At 37.8% G+C, this 24,302-nt stretch overlaps 2 protein-coding genes across 2 annotated transcripts in view; one reads left to right on the top strand and one right to left on the bottom strand.

Moving 5' to 3' along the window:
- The window catches only part of LOC137273327 (formin-binding protein 1-like), a 77,554-nt gene that overhangs the window by 16,652 nt on the left and 36,600 nt on the right, over positions 1–24,302 (top strand). Inside the window, exon 2 of the mRNA XM_067805915.1 lies at positions 12,600–12,715. Coding sequence (XP_067662016.1) covers positions 12,600–12,715 — 116 coding nt within the window. The remainder of the gene's footprint in view (positions 1–12,599; positions 12,716–24,302) is intronic.
- LOC137273328 (uncharacterized) lies at positions 21,143–22,338 on the bottom strand. Its single transcript, XM_067805919.1, has one exon. It carries the CDS (start codon positions 22,336–22,338, stop codon positions 21,202–21,204), a length of 1,137 nt encoding a protein of 378 aa, XP_067662020.1. The 3' UTR covers positions 21,143–21,201.

The following is a 24,302-nucleotide window of genomic DNA, read 5'->3' as shown; positions in this document are numbered from 1 at the left end:
TGCTTGAAACATGTGAATAATGGGATTGGGTTGGTAAGACTCATTGACTTGATTGACACATGTCATCGTATCCAAATTTAGTAGGTGGCTACTCATACAGTTAATCACTGGATTATCTGATCCAGACAGGAAGATTTACTACTCTGTCGCAATCAGATTTCGTTGTGCAATCGTTCGCAAGATCTCGATAATTTCCGGATGCATAGTGAACGCTAGAACCTCTTCCCGAGCGCGATACTCAAATGTTTCTTCTAGACAGAAGTCAGTCATGTCGTATTTGTTTCTCCACATTGCTTGCATTTGTCAAGTTGAATCTAGATCGATGTAATACGTGTTCTGATTGGACAGAAAAAAGGGGAGATAAATCTGCTGCCATTGTTTGGCCGCTAGGGGATTTTATGAGAACCCCGAAATATGGCCGTATTAGAACAGAGGTTCGTAGGAAGATATGACAAGTAACCTCTGTGGGAAGAGAATGATCATTATCATATCTGTGTAAAATATAGTTACAGGTGATTATGGGAAAGTATTTGTATAACCTCATGTCCTGTTTTCCAGCTTTCCACCAGTATGACATGTATGCCATTCAATATTTAAGTTTGTTTTCTTTGTTTGCTGTTCCCTGATGGACCACCAATATGTTTGTGGCCTGTATTTAAGTTAATCTGGACCATACAATCTAGTGACTGCCATCTGTAGGATCCAGGTACATAATTTCAATATGACTTCAATCAAGTCAGTAGGCCTGACCTCCTGGCAATCATTATGTCTTTTGCAACAAGCATGAGTTGCTGAAAAGGTATTTTTGCATGGATGAATTTGAGCATTTTTGAGTCAGTTGGATCTCTCATCTTTTGCAAAGTTTGTGAGACCATAGGACAGGAGACTCACTAATCTGATGATAAGGTTCCTGTTTGGATACATGAATTCTTCAGACTGCCATGGATCTTGGTCATTACCTCTTTCCAGTGTGACCATGTTCAGTGGTTCGATATCCGGAATTGTCTTAACAAAAGACAGTAGTCAGCATAAAGCATCTGAGTAGCAGAAGGGAGTCTGTTTTAAAGAGCAGTGCTGGATTTAACTCGTGTCAGATGATGGACAAGAGTCTCTCTGACCTAGGAATGAGATGTGAATGAGTGTGCATGTTTGAGTTCAAGTCAGAGATGTCTGGCCTCGTGTTGACTGACCATGATTCCTGATTAGCCAGACAAGCCCAACAAGAAAAAAAGGTTATCTTCGTCTTGTGTTTTTGACTGTTGACACAGATCACGTTCTGCTTTCATTTCGGGAGGGGGAAGTGACTTCCCTGTCACTGTAACATCATGTCGCTGTAGTGCGACATTTCGCTGCCTTCCCAACATAGTGACTCCAGTCTCCCCTTCACACCAGAGAGGCTGTGATTCATCGGGTCATCTGAATGGAGATAGATACTATTAGCCGGATGAGTGGTCATACCAGTGTTGGTTAAGTGCAATATTGTGATGCTTGCAAAAGAATTTTCTTAGATAGAGATTAATCTTGGTATGTATTTTGATATCCCTAGGTCAAAGTAGGTCACGTCATTATCGTTTCGTTGAACGTCCAATTAGTGTAGAGAATCTGAATGAATTACAGCTTCCAATTTGATCAATAACCCTCAAGTTACTTGTATCTTATGTAGATGGCCAAAGTTATGTTGTAAGGCCAGCGCTTAGTTGCTTGTTTTGACCTAAGTGAAAGTGACAAAATGATTAAAATGCTAAATCTGAAATTTAATTATTTTTGCCCAAGCAATATAATTCAGGAAAGCAGTTAGTGCACATCCAAGCATTGCTCAAGCTAGTTTTATGTAGTTTTGTTTTGGGGACTTATGTGTAATGTTCATCAACATGGCTTGGACATTTCTATAGTCATGCTCCCTCTGTGGATCTGTATCCCAAACCCAGAGAATAAATATAAATATGTCTTAGCTCAATATTAGACGGATTTGACAAGTCTAGATTGCATCCGCTCCATGAAATAATGTATTGTTAGGGCTCCATTTGGATTTTAGTGTTTATTTAGTAAATATGTATATTTTTCAATTTTAGTTCATTTCTTGGAGTAAATATTAGTCATGCAGACATCTTGTTATAATTTAAACACCATGAGCAATGAGATGATTATTCATTCAATATTTTGAGCACTTTTTTTGTGCTGATTTGACCCAGAAAGTCAGAATCTATAGAATTCAGTCAGACTTATCAAATCCACCCTAGAATAGATCTGGTTTATCTATGCCTTGTATTGGAAATGGAGACTGAGAAACCAAATATTTTCTCACATGGCAATTTGTTGCTGTTATGTTAACTTGGAAGTAACATATGTAGAACGTAACAACAAAAATCTCTGCAGTGTACATGCTATTGCTGAAACCTGTATGTCATACGATAGGTTGGTATTGACAGACTGTGTGTCGCTGTGACGTGATCATTGTGTTTGTTTTGATGTGAGGGATGTTACTACCCAATACCGACTCTGCCAGTTGTTACATGGAGGAATTGCTGGAATGAGAGATACAGGAGAATTCATACAGCACAACATTATTAATGTCAACATGGCATGCCTTGGCTTATAAACCCTTGGCACTTGGCTTACGGTTTAAGAATGTGACATTCTGCATCACTGGTATAGTTGCCTGTTGTTTTGTGGTTTATTCATCATTCGTCAGTCTGAGATCAAATCACACAGTTGTGGTTTGTTGTTATGTTCAAATCAATAATGTGTCCTTTGCAATGTTTTAATGAAAACAAATTACTGTTTTTGTTGAGCACTTTTGAAAATAATGAAATCTTAATCAGTAATGCTGAAATGAAATGCTGTTCCAGAATGGATGACATCATCGTGTGACTAATTTTCTGGAGGCAGTCATGCAATAATGCAGTGTTAACATGGTTAAGTAGCAGGATGTAAAATTGCAATGTAACAGTATGGTATTGTGATATTATGTCATATTATGTTATATTTGATACATGTCACTGATGTAAAACCATATGCAAAATAACAGACTGTTAAAGAAGCACTTTATGCAGATTCTGTAGTATTTCCTAGTTGGGACAGTTATCCTTGTTTCCCCATACTTCTTCGTCCCCGACAGTATTTAGTTTTTGCTGTCAGAAATTAAAATGTTTGTGGTTAAGGCTTGTAATTTACCTTCAGATAGGAAGATATAGGAACTCATGGTATTATAATGCCTCAATTGTACCCCTTCTGATTTATTTTTTTTCATTCGTCATGGCTGTAGTTTCATAGAAAAGGTCACAGAATCTGGTCTTTCCACACTGTCATACATCCACTGACATCTCAGAAGAATGTACAGACTTTGATCAACAAGATCTAGGGAGAATGTCAACTTGATATATTAATTCTAGCCAATAACTTGCCACTGCGTATTTTAACAAGAAGCACTTTTCACAGCACTCACATGGTAATCAAAGTGTAACAAATGATGAATTTTATCTGAGACAAAGTATAGCTTCACTATGACAGATTGGTTGTATGTCCATGTTCTCTATGGTTTTGCCTAACTAGGATGATTAGACCAAAATTAGTATTGATGGAAACAGGCAATTGCATTTGAAATTAAAATGAGCACAACCGAGGTGGGGATTTCCTGAACTTGTGTTTATTACTGTACCATGAATAGCAAATAAGGGCCTTTTTAGAGGTAACATGTAGAGATTGAGGTACTGGGACACAGACTACAACGGATCTAATCTTGCTTCATTTCAGGCTATAAGGTCTTGGTAGAAGACAAAATATGTGGGTTCAGCATGTTAATGAACAGGGGGACTGCAAGTTTTTTTCTTTTGGGCTGTAGCATTAGAACAGGGACTGGGTGGATGGCAGGGAGAGATGCGATAATGATTCAGGGACTGTGATACTGGTCAGATTTGCCTTGAATGACACTTGTAACAAAAGCCGGATGCAGGAAGTAAATGATGCAATGCTGAAAGTTACAAGTAGCTTTGACATGCTCCATCACTATCTTCCTTGACTGTTGGGGATGCTTGCGAGATATAGGAATATTCTATACTCATTTGATTGACAATAATTCATTGACACATGTACAAATCATTCTTGTCACTTGTAGTTTTGATGTACAGGAAATGTTTCAACAGTGGTTGAAAGGTTATCACAAGGAGAGTGTAGAATTTATCCTGTTGCAGTGAAAGGCATTTAATCTGACGTTGCCCTGAGGTTGGAAAACGTCATTGTTGAGGCCATTTTTCTAGACCCGAGTGTTTGTTGTTGATGTCAGTGTTTGCGATCATGGTAGTTGCACCACCAGTTGCATGCTGAGATTCCTTCAAACCACAAAAAATATAAAATTGCGATTTCTGCCAAGTTGTGCATGCAGTGTAATGACAGAGATGTATTCTTCGTATGTGAGGAGGCAGCGCTGCTTTTGAGATACTGGCTACTGTCACAGTGTATGGTTGTATCTGCAGGCATGAGAAGACGGTGTGCTGGTATCTCTGTGCATGGGGAAACCATGTGCTGGTATGTGTAGGCATAGGGAGACATATATATTAGAGAAACAAACAATTCATTTAGATTGAAAAAGAGCCACAAAGAGATGGGAGATTTTGAGGAACTCAAGATTTTGCTTCATTTAGGGCTATTGCAATGCAGATAGGCAAAATAGAAAATAATGCAGTTCAGAAACTGAGACTGGTGCTGTGAAATGCTGTGTGAAATACTGGTCAAACTCATCGTCAGCCCAACCTTATCCTTTACACACACTTCTGCTGCATGCAAGTATTTTAACTTCGTTTTCATCTTGTTCTTTAGTCTAGACCACAGAAATATTCAAGCTGAGTTGGACTACTTGTACTCCCAAACCATGGATTCAATCAGACAGGATGAAAATAAATATCATTACAGTAATGAGAAATGCTGCACAAATGTCAAATAATTCACACCAAGGTATTTGTTTGATAATGATCAGATTGATCTCTGTATTTGAATTTACACATTATGGAAATATTTACCTAGCAACTATTCATATGAACTGTCTGATAATGGCATTACTCCACAACTATTTCATCATCATCAAAACACAATTCTCAATGCATTCAGTGACTGACCCGTCAATATGAAAATTAGAGAGGCATTGATTTTCTACCAGAAGCCACAAGTGGACTGTTTTCCCAGTTTTAGAGACATTTGGTGGGCATGTGTTGTTGCTTGAGTCAAATGGATGTCATGACTGTCACATGGGTGCACCAAGAAGTGGAATGTTTGGGCTGTATAAGGTGCAGGGATACGGCATTGTTCTACTGCCTGCAACAGGCCACAGGTCACATTGAGATCAGTCATTAATAGCTTCAAGAACACAAGGCTCGATTTTTTTCTTTGGCATTACTTAGAGTGTCATGTTAAGATAAAGCTGTTTTGTAATATTTTACATAACTGCTATTGCATATAATGAGAGTCCGTGTTTTGACAGTGATTGACACTGACTGTACATGCAGATATTATCACACACTAACACCATATCAGTCAGCATGGTCAGGAGTTGTGTAGTTATGGAAACAGGGGAGATAACTTTATGGGGAAACTCACAAAGGAGTAATTTTTGAGATGAGAGATTCTTGTTACATCACTTTTACCCTGTATACTGGAATGTACATGCACAAGAAATATTTCAAGAAATATTGCACGGAAAATATACTTTTGTATACCTGTAGTTCAATAATACTCTTCTGTTGTAGTTGTAAATGGATGTAATTTTGTAGTGGCATAGGGCTAAGTGCATTACAGTGCAGAAAAGGCTGACTTGTTACTGTGTGTAATAAGAAATAGTGTTCAGATTATTATCCATTAGCCTGGTTTGTTACATTCAGAGATGAAGATTCAGAGTCGTGTTCACATAAAACAACAGGTTTGCTATCCAGTCCTGTTGATCTAAGTGGGCTACATAGGGTCAGATTTCCTGTCACAGGTTGTGGCGTGATACTCATTTAACTTCAAACTGGGTTGCGTTTAAGCATTAATATATTAGTTTGCTGTGTCAGTATTGTTGTTTGAGAAATATAGTGTTTATCACCCTTGTCTACCTGCCTGTAGGAGGGATGGTCAAGTGCTTAGTGGTTAAAGCGTTCTCTCTCTCATCTCACTCATTACCCGGGTTTGATTGGCCTTGGGGAACAATTTGTGAAGCACATTTCTGGTGTCTTCCTGCTGTGATATAGAAGGAATATTGCTAAAAGTGGTTTAAACCTTCTCACTGCTGCCTGTAGGACCATTCCTGGGATGTTTGTATTTGTCTAGTTCTTTCTTTGGTCAGAACAGGTTTTTCACATTGTACTTGACATAAAAGTAAACTGAATTGCAAGGAGAGGCATATTTGAATGACTGATTATATGTCTTTGTACCCAGAAAACATGTCAATCTGTCCCTGGTTTGCATGTACGTAAGTATCACAGGTTTAAGTTATGGTCGGAAGGGTAGCCTAATGGTTAAAATTTTCACTTTACACGCTGAAGGCCTTTGTTTGATTCCCATGGGCACAATATGTGAAGCCCATATCTGGTATCCTCTGCTGTGATATTGATAGAATATTGCCAAAAGTGACATAAAATCCAAATCACTCTCTCACTTAATCCCTCACTCATAGCAATCTGTCAGTGACATTTTGCTTTGTTTCTCTTTTATAGAAATGTTCACATCCTTTGTCATGATTCTCACGTTGACAAATTTGTTAAAGGACTTGGTTCAGAAGTTTTGTCACAAGCTGAGTGGCAACATGTCCTCATAGCTTGTGTATATGTAATATCACTATTGTGGCCATTACAGTGAAAATATTGTATCTGCTTGGGTGCTAATCCATTATGTCATAGAGATGGCATTTCTTCCACGAACTACCACCGAGCTGAAGACCTTGTTTGTGATCACTACATGGTGTCCAATCGTATACTGCCTGAAGATATCAGTCACTCACTCACTTTCCTGGTCCAGAATTCATTATTATTAAACACACCTCCATCATGTATCATGAATATTGCTGATTGTGGTTTTAAACAGCAAACTCAATCAATCAACCACTCAAACCACTTAATGTGCATTACCTAGGAAATATACTTCTTGCTTAAAAAAAAGACTTTGATGTATCTGTTGAATAAAGAATATACAGTGCAAAATAGAACAAGACTACATGGTTTCTGATCTCTAACATACTTGACCCGTGAAGGTCAAGGGTAGAATAGGCCTCCAGCAACCCATGCTTGCCATAAAAGGCGACTATGCTGGTTGTAAGAGGCGATTAACGGAATCGGTTGACACATGTCATCAGTTCCCAATTGCGCAGATCGGTGCTTATGTTGTTGATCATTGGATTGTTTGGTCCTGACTCGATTATTTACAGACCGCTGCCATATAGCTGGAATATTGCTGAGTGTGGCGTAAAACTAAACTCACTCACTCACTCACTCTAACATACCTATCAATGGAGTAGTTGTAAATGTAATGGACCTATTTCAGCCCTTGAAGTAATTCATAGCTGACCTGGTGGGATTTCATGGACTGTGGCCTGTGTTATGAGAGCTTGTCATTCTTTGTGTAATGTTGTATTACACAATCAGTTTCAGTCCCAGAAGATACTAGAGATAATAACTGTTATTCTTGAATATGTAGCGCAGTGATGAATACAACAGCCATAGAGCCAGTCATTTGCTTGTCATACAACTGTAGAATATTCCACTTTTATGATCACAATATGGCATTCATTCGGTTTGTAGTATGAGTCACAGTATGATTGTGTATCAGGTATATTATGTACAGTCATTGTCATCGTTAGAAAATGTGCTTTTTGGTAAAAGAATTTTATTAATTATTACTGGAGTCCATTTGAACAGAACTGTCAGAATTAAAATATACTTCAGCACAGTATTGATGGCTCTGTTTTAATTGCTTTACCAAAAATGCTTTTGGAAAAGTAAACATGCTGATATTAGAGTTAAAGCAATTCAGTATAAGGTGCATATGACAGTACTTGTTAAACTTCTTGAAGGCAACAGTGGGTCTTGGTGACTCATGCTTGTCTCCCTTGATGAAGATCTTTATTTGATTTGGTCTTCAGCAACATATTCTAGTCCTAAGAGGTTACTGAATAATTGTTAACTGATAATCTGATAAAAACGATGATGTTTCAGTATCCTCACATCCATTAGTATTCAGTAGTTTAAAAAATAGCCTCATCCTATTTGAAAACAGTAGTTTTATTGGAATACAGACCTAAACTACTGCCACTGTCAGTGATTTCATCTGTTATCATTAAAACCTCAATATTCATATGCAGTGTACTCTGTCTGATTCGGACCTGCTTGGGACAGACTAAAAAGTCTGAATTAGACAACAGAGTTAGACAGAAATTTTCTATAAATTAGGATTACATCAGGACTGTAAGTTAGTCCGGTATGTGCAGCAATCCGACACTGTACAGGGTTTGATTTCACAATTTACAACCTGCACTGATGCATGTTAACAATGGCTGGTGTAGCTTACCTTCAGCAGCAGATGGCACCTTTTGCTGGTAAAAATATATTGAATCCTCTAACATCTTATCACTGTCAACATGTGCTTTAATTGAGAATTAGGTGACTGGAAGTACTACATTTCTAACTAGTGACAACATGAACATTTGTGTACTCTTAAATGAGTAATGTAGCTGTAGTCATATTATTGGGATTTATGAATAAATGCAATGCAAAACTGAATCATTCATCATTTATCATCATGGAGTCAGGTTCTCTTGAATGTATCTGTTACTGAGTACTTGTTATGAGAATTGCTAAATAAATTTTACCTTACTGTTTCAGTGCTCACGAATGGTGTTTAAAAGTAACAGGACATTGGGTCCTGTAAATTTCAGATGTCTGTCTGACCCATTGATAATTCACAGGACCCAGAGAATCAAATGAAACACACATTGCAGATTTAACATTTCTTATAATTGGTAGTGAAATTATTAAGGAACCTAGATTTTTAAACAGCAAACAGTTGTCACATGCCACAAATAACAACTTCAGTCAAAGTCATTATGAAATGAACTATCAGACACTGGGACTGATAAGCTGGTGACTTCTCTCATCATTGGCAAACGCTAATAGCCAGGCGCTATTTGTGAACGCTGCCGTTTAGAGCCAGTGACATTATCTTATGGTACAACCAAAATTTTAATGGGGCAGTCAAACCTACAAGCCATGATGCACTCTGTACAGGTACCAGTAAACACCCTGAAATCGCACCATGATACAGCAGTACCTGTTAACATAATGCCTGCTGCACTCTCTGTGATCAAGGAAGACTTGTAAGTGAGTTCGGTACGGCCTTGCTTCAATCTTGTCTGCATGGGCTGAGTGTAAGATGGCATGGATAATGATCATCTCTAGAGATTCCTGTTCAGAGATCAGGCATTAGGTTTCTGGCTGCACCTGTCTGGCTTCAGTTCTGCATGTTCAATCAAATTATCTGTGGTGGATCAGACATTAGCAAGTCTACAGCCAGTCAGCTACAAGGAAATATAAAGTTCATTTCTATATTAAAACAAGTTTGAAGAGGAAGTATTTCCTTGCAGTAATCATTAGTTACAAAGCCTCGTCCATGGTGTGTACTTGTGGAAGGGATGCTTCTCTGTAGAAGAGGAAGATCACGGGCTTGTTTAGGAACTATAAGAACTTAGTATAGCAAGTGGGATTGGCAGACTGTTATGACCTTAGGGTTAAAGGTTTGTTACACTTTCAGTATATACAGACAATCCATGGAGGAAGTAAATGATTTCTGTATTGTTGTGTACAATTTGGATTTAGGATTACAGGATTTATCACAAACCTATTCAAATATTGTTCGGAACTAGTTTTATCTTATGTAAATATTTTGTTGACATTTTTAACATTGTGTGACTATTATTTGACTACTTTTTAAATGGTCCTGCACTGAAACTATCACTTCCTTCCAATTCATTAAAGGTTTATACTGAGTGCTGATAATTAAGTCATTACAGTACAGTGCAAAACAAGAAAGATGGGATAAGTTCTTGCTGAAGGATTTCAGAGCAGTCACAGAGGATTTGCGTGGTTTTAGTTTGATGATATCTCCTTCTGTCATCTAGGAGGATTGTTCTTAAAGACATGAAGCTACTTAATCAGGTAAGCATGGTGTCATTGATCTTATAATCAAACTAGCCAAGATCGACAGTTTGAAATAGTCATGAGAATATTGTTTTTGAAAATATGGAACATGAGCAGGTTTTCCTTGTGTTGTAGCTGGATTCATTTCCTGTTTACTCTGAAGCGTTCAGTTACTATGAAAAGGGAAATGTGTATACTGATAAGGAGATAAAGGTTTTCCATCATTATGATAGTAGCCAAGGTTATTTGGCTTATTGCCAGTTGAAATAAGTGATAGCCTTGTTTTTGCTGGATGTCTGTGGCCCAGTTTCCCAGTTTATCATTTTGTACAGGAATGTATGGTAGTTTGATAGTGACATGTTAGGATAGTTCATTCATTTTCATTGTTTCATTTTCGTCATCCCATCCATCAAATTAATCATTAGTAAAGGAAAACTCATGAGAAATAAAAACAATATTTACCACAGCAACCTGTTTAAGTCAGCACTGTGTGTTGTGAAAAGACTATTCCAGCTGGAATATTGCTGACCATTTCAGCAAGATTCTCTCTTATGTCCATAGATCTGATATGTAGTAGAAGTTTCAATAATGTCTGCTTCTTTCTTTTCTAAGTACTTAGTTGTATGTGGTAAATTAATCAGTTATAAGAAAGAATAGCTATTTAAGACAAAACTTCAATTGTGACAGTTTATTGTGAAGACATTTCCTCTGCTACCTTCTTTATTCCATAAACTCAGCACAAACTTTGTAAGGTAATATATTGTACACACCACCCTTTAGAAATTCCTTTTAAGTTATAAAGGAGCCTCAGTGAGACCAGAGATTGAGAACTTGGAGAAATGTAGATTTGCTTCATTTATGGCTTTAGCTATGCAGGGTGGCCTCGGCTGTTGGGAGAATAAAATGGTTCAGAGACTGTGTGACAGACTAACCATCCTTGTATTGGAGTCCAGTGTTTAACTGTGCCATGTAGAAACTCAATGGGTTTCTTTTCTGACTAATGCTTTGTCTCTGAATGTATCATTTTGATTGTAACAAATAAAGTCATTTAAGGTGTAAAGGAGCCCAGAGACCAGAGATTCCTGAACCTCAGGAAATCTAGAGTGGCTTCATTTGGGGCTTAAGCATTGCTGAGAATGTGAGGCAGTAGGGAAAATAATGTGGTTTAGGGTCTGTAAGACAGACAGAGCTCATGTACTGGTTCCAGGCTGTTTCCTAATGCAAATTGACCTCATTTTTCTTATGTAATGTCTTAGAGGAAACATGTCCTAGAACAACATCACCAGATAAACATCCGGGTCTGTTTGTAACAACAGACTTCACCTTCCTGTGGTAATATAATATATATGTCTTGTTGCCGAGGAAGTTCAATGTTGTATTTGTATTCTTTCTTTTACTGATGACAGTTGTCACCCTTGTTCTGTATGCAGAGTTGTTTCTTGGTTGAAGCAAGATTGAATAAGAGTGGATCTTGAATCTTCAACCTACACCTGTTTAACAATGTGTATGATCATGGGATTAAACATTCCTGAGAAAACCTGGGTCATTTTGGGGATGCTTGCAACAATTTAAATCTAATCATCAAAGCTTTTAACCCCACACCATGCATGATTTCTTTCCATATGATGGCAGGGTTTAACTGGAATACTATTTATTGAGATATTAAAGCAAACTCATTCACTCATAGTAAAGCTTGCACTTAGTCAGCTTAGTGGTTAAAGCGTCTGTTCATCACACTGATGACCAGGGTTCAATTGTCCAAATTGGCCCAATGTGTGACGCAGCATAAAAACAAACTCACTATACCCAGTGACATGCATCATGAATATGACCTATAGAGGGACTGATCCAACTGGAATAATGTTGACTGCTTTTCTAACCTTTTCTCGGTCTACAAATCCAAGATATACGAGTTGATGAATGTTTCAATGGTTGCCCAAATGACTGAGTCACTTAGGCTTTTACCAGAAACCAGTGTTTGTTTGTCTCTTTATAATTGTTTACCAGATTCACTTTAGGTTTTAGGTATGTCAGCATCAAACCTGCGCTCTTGAGTTTCAGCATTGTCTTAAACATCCAAAACCTGATTTACTTCACTCTGTTCTCCCTTTCAGTACTGACTTAGAATGTTGATGTTCAATAACCCATGCTTCTTGTTAATTAACGGGTTTAGGTGGTCAAGCTCGCTGACTTTTTTGACATGTGTTATCGGTTCCCAATTGTGTACACCGATGCGCATACTGTTGATCACTGGATTGTCTGGTCCAAACTTCATTACTTGCAGGCCACTGCCATGTAGGTGAAATATTGCCGAACTCACTAAACTCACTTTTTACAATACTAGCATGCTGTGTGATCTGACAGAAATAGTGATGAACCCAACTGACTCCCTTACTTCATGCTTCCCTGTTGATTATGTGACTTACTGTGTACTCTGGGTTTCAGGATCAGTATGACAACGTTTCGCTGCATACTTTGAAAGGAATAGAGTTCTGTGAGAAATATACTCACTTCTTAAAGGAAAGATGTAATGTGGAAATGGAATATGCGAGAAACCTCAAGTAAGTACCACCTTTGATTTTTTTTTTACATACATTATTAACTAGACTTGACTAGACTTGATGCAGGTATATTTTCAGTGTTGTGGTATCATCCCTTATTGCTGTTCTATTAACCATGAACATATTTCAGGTTTAACCCAAAAAGTGTCATCAGCCACGAGCATAGGTGTTAAGGTGCTGTAATTCGCTCACCTTCCTGAAGCAAGGGAGTTCACACATTTTAAAATTCTTGTGTTTATCTAACTGGAATTTTGTGGTTTGATCGTACAACCACTTGTGGATATTATGTGTTATGTCCTTTCTGTTGGCCTATCAGATTTCACCTATCATGTTACCTGTACTTCCTGCATACAAGACATCAAGACCTATGTTGTAGTAAGACTCACCTTGTGAGGATCATCAGATTACTTAGCATCTTAATTGAAGAACTATCTGGAAAACATCTTGTGGTGCCATGACATTCGCATGATAGTACACATATGTGACAAATCCTGCAATCAGTTGCAGCTTGCTAGTTGATGAACTGGATGTCAGTTTCCCTGTCCAATTTTGATTAGAGTGAGCATAGATTTATGAGTCCAGCCAAAATGTATCTCTAATATTTCAGCCTAATCTGGCAAGGACTGAAACTTGACTTTCATAGTCCATTATCTCTGTTGATTTTATTTCCGTTGAAAATGCAGTTAGCAGTGCAGTGTCATACTTGGAGCATGGTAGAAATCTGTGATTGTTGGTTTCTCTCTGAGTTCACCATGATAATGTTACTAGGTTTGTCAGTATCCTACTGGTGCTACTGGATTTCACCACAGTGGTGAATGTCTAGTACCTTCATAAAGTCCTGGGGATGTGAACCTCACTCACTCGAGTTTTTATTTTATCTGACTTTCAGCTGCATGTAGTGGTCAAGTGATAATGTAGTTCATCATACTATTTGGTAAAGATAAGGACAGCTGCCATCAGCCTTTATTTCTAAACTGGCCTAACACAAGTCTAGATCAAGTGTCACAAATCAGGCCATTACTGTGTCCACCCATCAAGCTGTGTTTTGGCTGATGACTTTGACAAATATTGATGTATTTCTTTCAAATTCATCTAACAGATATCATATTTAAAGTCTGGTTAAGGTCAATAGTCAGCCAAATTGGTCAATATTGAGGACACACATTACACACATGAATGAGACTAAAACAGATATGATACCTGATGTTTGATGTTAGCTTTGACAAGACTAGTATCAGGGGAAACTCCAATATTGCATTGTGTGAAGACGGGTCAAGTATGAGCCTGCCAAGTCTGTTAATACAATGAGGTTCTAGTTGTTATGGTGACTTTTATATCTTTTCACTCGTACTAAATTTGTAAGTCCTGTTAAAAGTTTAATGCTCATGGTTAGATATTGCACATACATCTTGTAAACGGAAAATTGATTTGAAGTGTCATGTTAATGTATCCATCACTTGGTGAAACATGATCTCTGATTGAGTGTGCCTGGGTGAATTGAACCTTGAAGCTTGAACAGGTGTTTCCTTACATCTTTTGTCTAGGTCAAACATGTCTTTCACATGAAATATTCAGTTCACAATCTGATTACTCGAAATGTTAAATCAGGTTTGGTATATCTGAACATGGTTAAGATCATGCATAGGCTAAAAGTGTTTAGTAAATGTTTAAATGAGTTGTATTCAGCTCTTGATCAGTGTTTGTTGTAATAAAATTCCACCAGAAGTGGCAGTCTCTCATTGTGAAGAGCTATTTCCGTATTGTGCATAGCTTCAAGTAATGGTGCATTTGTTAATAGTATGTTTGTGTCTGTGTGTCCTATTGTTCAAGCATTCAGGGGTGATGGGGTCGCTTTGTGGTTAAAGCGTTTGCTCATCACATTGAGGACCCAGGTTTGATTGCCGTCTTGGATACAATATGTAAAGCCGATTTCTGGTGGTCCCAACCATGATAGTGCTGGAATATTGCTAATAATGCTGTAAGTTGTTCACTTGCTGGAGCTGTTTTGACTTTTGTATTTGGTGAATCGAAAAACTTATTCCTTCATGAATTCAGTTTGAAATGCGTGATTACTTGAATCAGATATTCAAAAGTAAAATGCTTTTTATTTGGTTTTGAATTTTGTCAAAGTGAGGTGTAAAAATGCCAGACAACTGTAACTGATATTTGTGGTACTTGCATTTGTTACCCTGTGCATATGTGTGTGTTGATGTGAATTTGTGAATTTTTGCAAACTGTATCTTGAAGAGTAGTATGTAATTGCATGGGTGTGAAGGTGAAGAAGAAAGTGTAAGTGTGTCTTTGGGGATGTTGACTTGGCTGAATGTGTGCAAACTTGAATTGATTAAGGAAGTAAATACGCAAATTGGACAAAGGTGATACTCTGTTGAATACTCATGCAGTTGTGTTTATTTTCCATATTGGAAGGTAAAGGATCAGACTGCCGTGTGCACGTGTCTGATCATTATACCTAAGTCTGAGGTTTGATTCTCATTGTTTGAACATGTATAGCCCGTTTCTTATGTTCAACACTCTGATTAGCTTTGAATATGGTTGAGGTCAGCATTAATCTATCTCACTCACCCACTCACTCATACACTATGAGGTTTTCTACCCCATGTGAAGGGCAGACCCCTTCCAAATCTCTCAAGATCTGGTTACAAAAAGTTTATATGCAGAAATATGTGGTAGTGCATGTGATACCAGGAGACAACATTGGCTTGGTAGATTGAAGCTTTTAGCATGCTGATTGCCTGTGCATGCTGCAAGAAGTAAGATTTTAAATGAGTTGAAACATTATGAGAGTTGCCAAGATCGTGCTGTTTGTTTGAAGCTGACTTATTGCCCTGACGTTGCTGTCAATGTTTTTGTCATTAGTAGCATATACACATACGTTTTGCAAATCAAACTTTCATGTACCAAAGATAGCACAGTGTGTGAACTTATTTCTCGACAATCCAGTGATTGATGTCATGATGTCAGTCACTGGATTGTCAAGTCAAAACATCATATAGCTGTAATATAGCAGTGTTATACAACCAACAAATTCAGTTCAAATTAAAGATATTGGTTGACATGTGGTTCTTCAGGAAGAAACCTAAGAAGTAAATTTGTTCAGACCCCAGTGCTTGATAGGAGGGTCCATGTGCCCCACTCACTTAATTTAGTTGGGCCCCTTGTAGATAAGTTTTTAACTGTATGTATTTACTTAATTTGTATGTTAATAGACTGTTTTCGTAAGCTTGTAATTTTTTTTCTTGGCACGTCATTCGTGGACATTAGTGAAAACAAAAACTGAAAGTTACCAGATGAATGATTTTTGGAAACACACATTTTCACTGGCTGGACTAATTACAACAGCCAGTCAAGGATATCATTGCATGTGGATTAAACTAGTTTGCTTAATAGTCTTTTGCATGATTGCAGCAAATGATACCAATACCCATTGCATTAGATAATCTGTATTTACTTAGGGCACACTTATATTTTTTGGATGCAGCACTAGGTTTATCTCTGGGTCATTGATTGGTGTTCATAATGACATTGTCATGTTTTGCCAATGGTAAAGCAATTTGAACAGGTTTTGTTTTGTGAGAAAATGATGTCATCTGTACTTATAGGCAAGCCCTGATATGTAGATCATGATGTACACAGAATGTGATCATTTAGCTTTGATACTTAAGCCTATTACAGTGAGGTGGTTTTATACTGTGGTCTTTGTATGCACAGGGACATGTATTATTCCACCTGTGACACTGTATTTGCTAAGGATCTCAGCAGTTGAAATTCATCAGTTTAGAAGCATTTCTATTAATGCGAAAATGTATTTTATGCACAGTTTAGCTTTAAAATATATTTAGAAACATGTATTCATTCATTTGATGTTACTTGTCCACCTCTATTTTTGTCAGATTTGAGGAAATGTTCCAACACATCCTTTCCTTAGGAACGCTTTTGTATTTTTGAGAAAATGACAGAATATCGCAGAATATTAAAATATGTGAAACCAGCTCAGTGAACCAAGAAAGATTTCTTGTTCCACCAGTATGCCAGTCATTTGGATGTAACCTATTACTTAATTGTAAGTCCATTTACTAGGGTGGAAATTATAAATTTTAACCCAGACCATATTTCCTAAAGTTAAGGCTGGGGTGGTTGGGTAGCCTTGTGGTTAAACTGTTCACTTGTCATGCCAAAGGCCCGGTTTGATTCCCCTCGTGGGACGTGATATAGCTGGAATATTTGCTAAAAGTAGTGTAAAACTGAACTGACTCACTCCTTTAAGTTTGTAGAATTTAGTAAAACAGTCTCTCATTTACATACATATGGAAAATATTAGGACAATTATACTAATACAATTCACTTATGTATTTGGTGAATCAAATTATATCCCTGCATGAATTCAATCCATTATTTGTTTTTATTAGAATCTAGTATTTATGAATGATGAATGCTTTTTATATGAGTGCTTATTAATTGAATATGTCCAAGCCAGACATGATAATAGCCAACACTCTTAAACTTTCAATTTCATAGTAGTGTGGTCAGTGATCTCCGTCTTGATAAAATAACACTGTCAGCATTTTGAAAACATGTCAAAGAATCTTATTGTTTTTGAATATCATGAATAGTACATCAACTGCTATCTTGTTACTCATGTGTGCACTACTGAGATATTGATTGAATATTGCTGACTTGCACAAAAAAGAAACTGTTATTGAAGATGTCCTATCACTCCAATGCTAGATTATGATGTATGTTAGGGTCTGAGATACCATCCATGGTTTTGAGCCTAACTAGCTTTTCCACCAGCCAACTTCTGATTTAAGTCATTGTATTATTTTATTTTATTATTTTTATTTCCACACATGAAGTGTATTGAAATGCACCTGTTCGTTCATGAAGCATTTTCTATCAAGACAGTGCTGGCCAATTGTAGCCATGCTTTCAATCCACATATTTTAAAATTTTGTGAGTGCACTCACGGAATTACTGATGCTGTCAACTATTTTCGTTTGCATGGTATTACTCTTTTTCCTATCCTTTCCTGATGACACCAGAGGTAGCCTAGTGGTTAAAGCATTCACTGATCACACTTAAAACCCAGGTTCAGTTTCCCATATGGGTACAATCTATAAGGCCAATTTCAGGTGTCCTCTGCTGTGGTATCGTTGAAAAGGATTGCTAAAGCAGTGTAAAACTAAACTCACTTATTCACTACTGATGACTCCAAAAGTTCAGTTATGGCTGGCATCTGAGTCAAGAGATTTATCTGGTCAAGAAGTACTTTGACAATCCGAGTATGACTTAGAGGGTCAGCTCATTAATGGACAGAATTGATATTGACTGTTGCTAATTGACTTCATTTTGTGTTTGTATATGGTATTGAGATTTGGGGCAGTCTCCAGGCTTATCTGTATTGACACAGGTAATTAGCTTGACATATATGCAAAGCAACAGTCGGGACAACAAAGTTCTACACATGTATGTTAGGTGTATACAGACACCAGTGAAAACTTGTTTCTTGTTTATAACCACACTCAGCATTATTCCAGGAATATGGCAGCTGTCTGTTAATAATCGAGTCAGGACCAGACAATCAAGTAATTGACATCCTGAGCATCGATCTATACACATGGTATATGATGACATGCACTGGTCAAGTTGGCCAGTCTTGAACATCCATACCTGTACTCGCCTTTCCAACTTATATCTTCAGTTAGTTAGGAAAACTTGTATGGAGAAATGGTTTACTTGCTAAATTAGTAACACTGTATTGAAAACTGAGTAATGAATAGTGGTTGAGTTGCATGTTCGTAGTTTCTTCTAATTACCATGCTGTCGTATGCTGTATTTTGTGGGGGTCTCATCTGCAGTCTGTGGATAGTGTTTCAACCTGAGTCTGCCCGATGAAACCAGAGATGAATTATGGAAAATGCTGGCATCTCTTACAACAGACAGATTGTTCTAGAAATAATTTCTGTGGAGTGCATAAAGATTGCGGTATTGATTCATACTTCTCCTAAGGTAGTGTTTCACCATCCATCTTGTTGTCCTAAGAATTTTTTTTTAGTTTTGGCCCAAGTTTGTTGATATTCTTGTCTAGTAATCTTGGAAGCATTGGATTTGTTTAAAAATTGTGAAAATCACTGTTTGATTCCAACAAGTGCAGGCTATCAGACTTATCCTGCTTCATTGTCTTAATCATTCAGTGAAACGGCATGCTAAGAGGCTCTGTATGGGGGACCCTGTGGTTCATGATACTTATTAAGTGAAAGTACATGTAAAGAGGCTTTGCGTGGGGGACCCTATTGTCCATGATACTTTTTCAGGTGAATTGCATGTTTGGAGGCTCTGTATTGGGGACCCTGTCATCCATGATACCTTCTCATGTCTTTGTCTTTTTTTTCTGTAAGGGATGCTTCAGTGTTGCTCATATCATTGTCAAGGAAGATTGAAGAAAGATCTTGTCATTACATTGTATTGAAGAATTTTTTATCTGAAATTGTACCGACCTACTGATCTGCAGCATGTACAAAATGACTGTCTGACCAAGATAAAGTGGAGTCATGTAGATTTCACTGCAATGTAAAATTTTGCATTGATGTTTTATGAATTGTGAAGTACCACAAATTACTGCTGTTCTCTTTCACCTGTAATTTGTCATTAACTTGAATATAAGTGGACTTAGTCTTAAGACTTTTGACCACTTTGTCCAGTATTTTGTTTGCAAAGTGCCACCATGTAACTGGAATATTGCTTAGTGTGACATAACATTATAATCACCCACTCACTTATCCCAAGGACATAATGGAGAAGGGTCAATGAGATAGCTTAAACAGTTACATTGTCAGTTATTTGAAAACTATCAGTAAATCTTATAAAAGACTGAGGACCAAACTAATCCTGTTATGATTCACATGATGTTCAGTATTTGGTGAATCAAACTGTTTCCTTTAATGAATTCAACAAGAATGTATTGTTTTGAAAAAAAAATAAGAGAAGTTGATAAGTGATATATGCAAAATGGAATATATCCAAGGTACACAGTGTTATATTCCAGAACCCTTTATGGCATTGCCTTTGGGCTCTAAGTGGCAGTCTTTGCAATGCATGGCTTATTTTGTTTTGCTTCACAGAACATATCACTTAAAATATGTCAAAACTTAAACATTTACATGGCATCGTGGTCATTTCGTTACATTGTATTTTGATGTTAAGCATAGAGTATTCATAAGTGAAAATTTGGATTTGTTGTTATATTTTGTGTAACATTTTGTATTCACTTCATTGTGTATTTATTGCTGCCCAATTCCACACAAACCCCTCCTCCCCCTTAATTATTTGAAGAAGGTAGAGAGCCTTGCCCTGTATGGAGCCACTATCATTGAGACCACACTGAGTACTGAACAGGTAGTGAGATGATGCTAAATACATGCTTCATCGCTATGTTAATATTCTTTACAATCTGCCAAACCAATTATGACATTTAGGAATCATGATGAGCCACACATACCACAAAAGCTAGAACTCACCTTCATGTTTTGTGGTTTAAGGTCAGAGTTGCATCAGCTGTTATTGTTATGCGGGAAAACATAATCTCCAAATGATACCTAGTTAGCATTTGTTGGTAAGAGATAAGAAGAAAACTTTAGTCACAGATATGATTTGTTTATTCAAGTGAATCAAATATACAGGCATCTACATGGCCATCAAAAACATCTTCTGAAACCTGAATTTCCAAGTCTAGGAATTCTGTAGTCTGAAGCCAAAGTTTAGTAAGACATACATTTGGCTTTAGCTAATAATCATTCAACGAGACATGTTTGGACATACAATACCTTTACACAAACTGGGTTCCCTTACCAAACTACACTCTTCATTACAGATGTCTTCTCTTGTTACTCAAGGAAAATGCTGAAACATCCAAGTAGTTTGACCTACTTTCAGTTTCACCTGCCTAAATATCCCCTCCAGACTTCCTTATTCCAAACAGTGTCTTTGCTTATCTATATATATTGTATCCAAATATTGGACAATAAAACATGCTGTCATGGTTGATTGATCAGGATAAACTGTGTTAATATGCATGCATTTTATCTGTTTTGCTTTAGTACCATGTGAGGAAAGATTTTGATACAGGTTAGAATTATATATTATTATAGGTATTTTAATCTTACAATGGCCTTGCTATCATAGAATATTTCAGTACTTTTCTATTTGTTGTGAAACATTTTGTGATACAGTATAACATTTTATTTTAAATTTTATCAGAGCTTTTCCTGGACTGTATTGTAACTTCATGTTCATGCTGTCAGCATGAATATTCAGTCCCCTAATACAGATCTGAAGTTTTCTCAACATACCATGATGTTCCTGTTGAAGTCACTGACACAAGCTTGAGTTTCCTAATGTCGTGTGCTCACATCATCATTGTTCAACTGGTTGAAGTGTCATTATGTCATTTAAGAAATAGTTTGTCTCTTTCAGTTTCTGGTGTGGCTTCTTTCCCTTGGTCTTAAGGCTCGTCTGTTGGCTTGTCTGTTTGCATATCTGCCAGATTGTCTATTTGACTGTCTGTTAGGTTGTCTGTTGGATTGTCTGTTTGCCTGTCTGTTTCCCTGCCTGTTCCCCTGCCTGTTCCCTTGCCTGTTTCCCTGTCTGTTTCCTTGTCTGTTGCCCTGTCTGCGGTTTGCAGGTCTGCCAGTGGGTACTTGTGCTCGTCGCTGGATCAGTGTTGTGCGTCCTCCGGACTGAGGTGACATCGTGCATGGAATGGTACGGTTGTCTCCATATGTATCCGAATAGGAAGGGTAGCGATGACAGTGAAGCTTACCTGGCCAGGGGAGACCATTTCTAGAACGGGTGAATTCCTCATGACATGACTCGTATACCCCTTGACACAGCTCCCTGCATGGTACAAGGAAAGGGATCTCCTGTCTGCGTTCCTGGACGCAGAATGGCATGAATACACCACAGAGGAAGAAGCGAAGGTTCTGAGAACATCCTGACTGAACCAGTGGCTTGTACTGCTGCATCTCCAACTCCATCAAATCAAGGCTGCCTTGAAGAAACATGTTAGGAAGGGAACCATGGGTAAAAGGGGGTGCAATGCTAGAACACATTGACAGTGTGTTTCGCTCACAGGCAACATGACCACGCTGACTCTTCTTTTTCTTTTCTGGGATTGGTTTGATACAGCGGTTTGTCCTTTTGGGTAAGAACTGAGGACACCTGAACAGCCGTGGCCATGGTCGTCCTTGCCTTTGCATGTCTGACGAGCACCTTACCTTAGATTTGCGACATGTTTCCCGACACGGAAGCTGAACCCTTGGTGATCCTGGGGTGCACTTGGGCAAGTAGAGTCCACAGAGCAGAATCCTGAGATTTGAGGAACAGAGAGTATCCATGAAAGGCCACCATGGTTGCAGAGCCCAGTAGACTTCTGCCTGCGTTCTATGATTGAACTGGTTGGGGAGTCTGGTATAGTTATATCCAACCAATCCTTTACACATTGGTACCTCCACCAATTCACAGCCACCCACAGTATCAGCATTTGCCACTGAACCATTCCAAACTGTCAGTATGACACACAAGCTGAATAGTCCAAATGTTAGATCCATTTTGTGTTTCTTTTCTTGTAGATAGTATCCAACAGAAAGTACAGATCACAGAAAAACGTCTTGAATTTTTGTCCTGCAATATATCATGTATAGGTGGCACCAGAATATGGTTACATTTTGATGGGACTAACATCTAAATGGAAGAGGGCTTGATTTCCACCAACTTTTGTTGGTTCTGTAGTTCCATTGTTTAGCTGAAGGAGATACCAGTACTGAGATAGCAGGGGAGACAGATTTGATTATGGATATTGGTCTTGTAAGAGTAGGTTCAACTCTGATTATGGGATATGGACTAAATTAACTTGATTAGAAATGCTTGATCCTGCAGCTGCAGTCATTCAAATAGAGACTGGAGTAGATTGATTTTTGTTATGGGTGATGAAATCTTTTGCCATTCCCCCCTATTGGGGTAATGGTGGGCGCGTGGCAGTCTAGACCTGACACTGACCTCTAGCAGTTCATATTGTGCCCACATCTGGACCCTATCAAGCAAGGACTTCCTGAAATAGAATTTTGACATTCCACAGTTGTTTTGTTTGCCAGTAATTGGTGTTTCTGTATCACCAGGCAGAGTTGGAAACATTGCAGAGCTGACTACATGTGTTTTGCTGGTCACAGTGACAATCTGGCCACATCGTGTTCAGGCACTTGTGGAGGGAGTGTCGCCATGCTGCGTCTGTTTATGGCTTCAATGTGCACAAAAAAAACATGGCTCTGAATTAAAAAAAAGATCAGCTTTGTTCAGTTGATGTGTGCATGCTAAGGTACAGGCTTATGCATTGTATGCTTCACCAGATGGGTCATAATGTGGAAAAGTAAATGTTTTCAATGAGAATTTAACAGCAGATTTAGCTCTTTAAATTAGAGACACTTGTAAAATAGCTTAATGAAAAGATATTTTAGATGTTTGAAGAAGGGTGGAAAGGTTTATAACTTTGCTAAGGTGCCACAGACAACCCAAAACATCTGTTCACATAATTGAAAAAGATCAATTGCCCCCTTTATTTTGATTGAGACATATCAATTTGGTTTCATAATTCAGTGTAGACTTCGTCAGTGTGAAAGGTGCTCTCAGCTTGGTACCTTATCTAAATTGAGTCAGCTTCTACTGCCAAGCCTTGGGTTGTCAGCAAAGGCCTTAAGCATGAAAAGGAATTCAAAATCCTACAACAATTGGTTTTAAAGGAATGTTTGCACAATAACATATCATTCTGATGTCTATCTGACCATTAAAAATCAGGGTTTGAATTGGTCTTCAATAACCCATGCTTGTCATAAGAAGTGACTAATGGGATTGGATGGTCAGACTGAGTGAATGAGTGAGTCAATATTTAACGTGACATCAGACATATTTCAACTATATCATGATGAACAGATGGTCAGACTCCCAAACTGGTTGACAATACATGTCATCGTATCCCAGCTATGTAGATTGATGGTCATACTGTAGATCACTGGATTGTCTGGTACAGACACAATTATTTACAGACCACATCTATACTAGAATGCTGCTTAGTGCAGTGTTAAACAACAATAATCAGCCAATGAAATAGCTTGTGTCTTGAAATAAATGGAGATGTCTAATTTGTGTCAGCTATCTGATTGGTTAGAACACCCTAACACAGCTGAAGAAAACTTAATCTGTTGTGTGGATGAGATCAGTCATAATACGAACAGCAAATCGATTCAATTTCATGTTAACACTTTACAATTTCAGGCTACAGTCTTGACTTTAAGTGGGTTTGCATGAACATGTTGACATTTGAATAATTCCTGATGTCCTGTAAGGTTATTGTGAAAACCAGACATTATAATATTAAATTACGACATCTGATACATCAGCTCTTCACAAACAACTCAGGAATCAATATCTGCAGATCAGGAACAGATCTGAAATATGTTTGATATGTCTTTATGGTCGCCAGTTAAATTCTGTCTTGTTTCAGTATCGCTAGTGTCTCTAT

Source organism: Haliotis asinina, chromosome 2 (assembly GCF_037392515.1).
Source record: "Haliotis asinina isolate JCU_RB_2024 chromosome 2, JCU_Hal_asi_v2, whole genome shotgun sequence".
NCBI classification, from domain to species: Eukaryota; Metazoa; Mollusca; class Gastropoda; order Lepetellida; family Haliotidae; genus Haliotis; species Haliotis asinina.
Note: the sequence above shows the minus strand (reverse complement) of the source record. Positions and strands in the feature narration are given on the sequence as shown.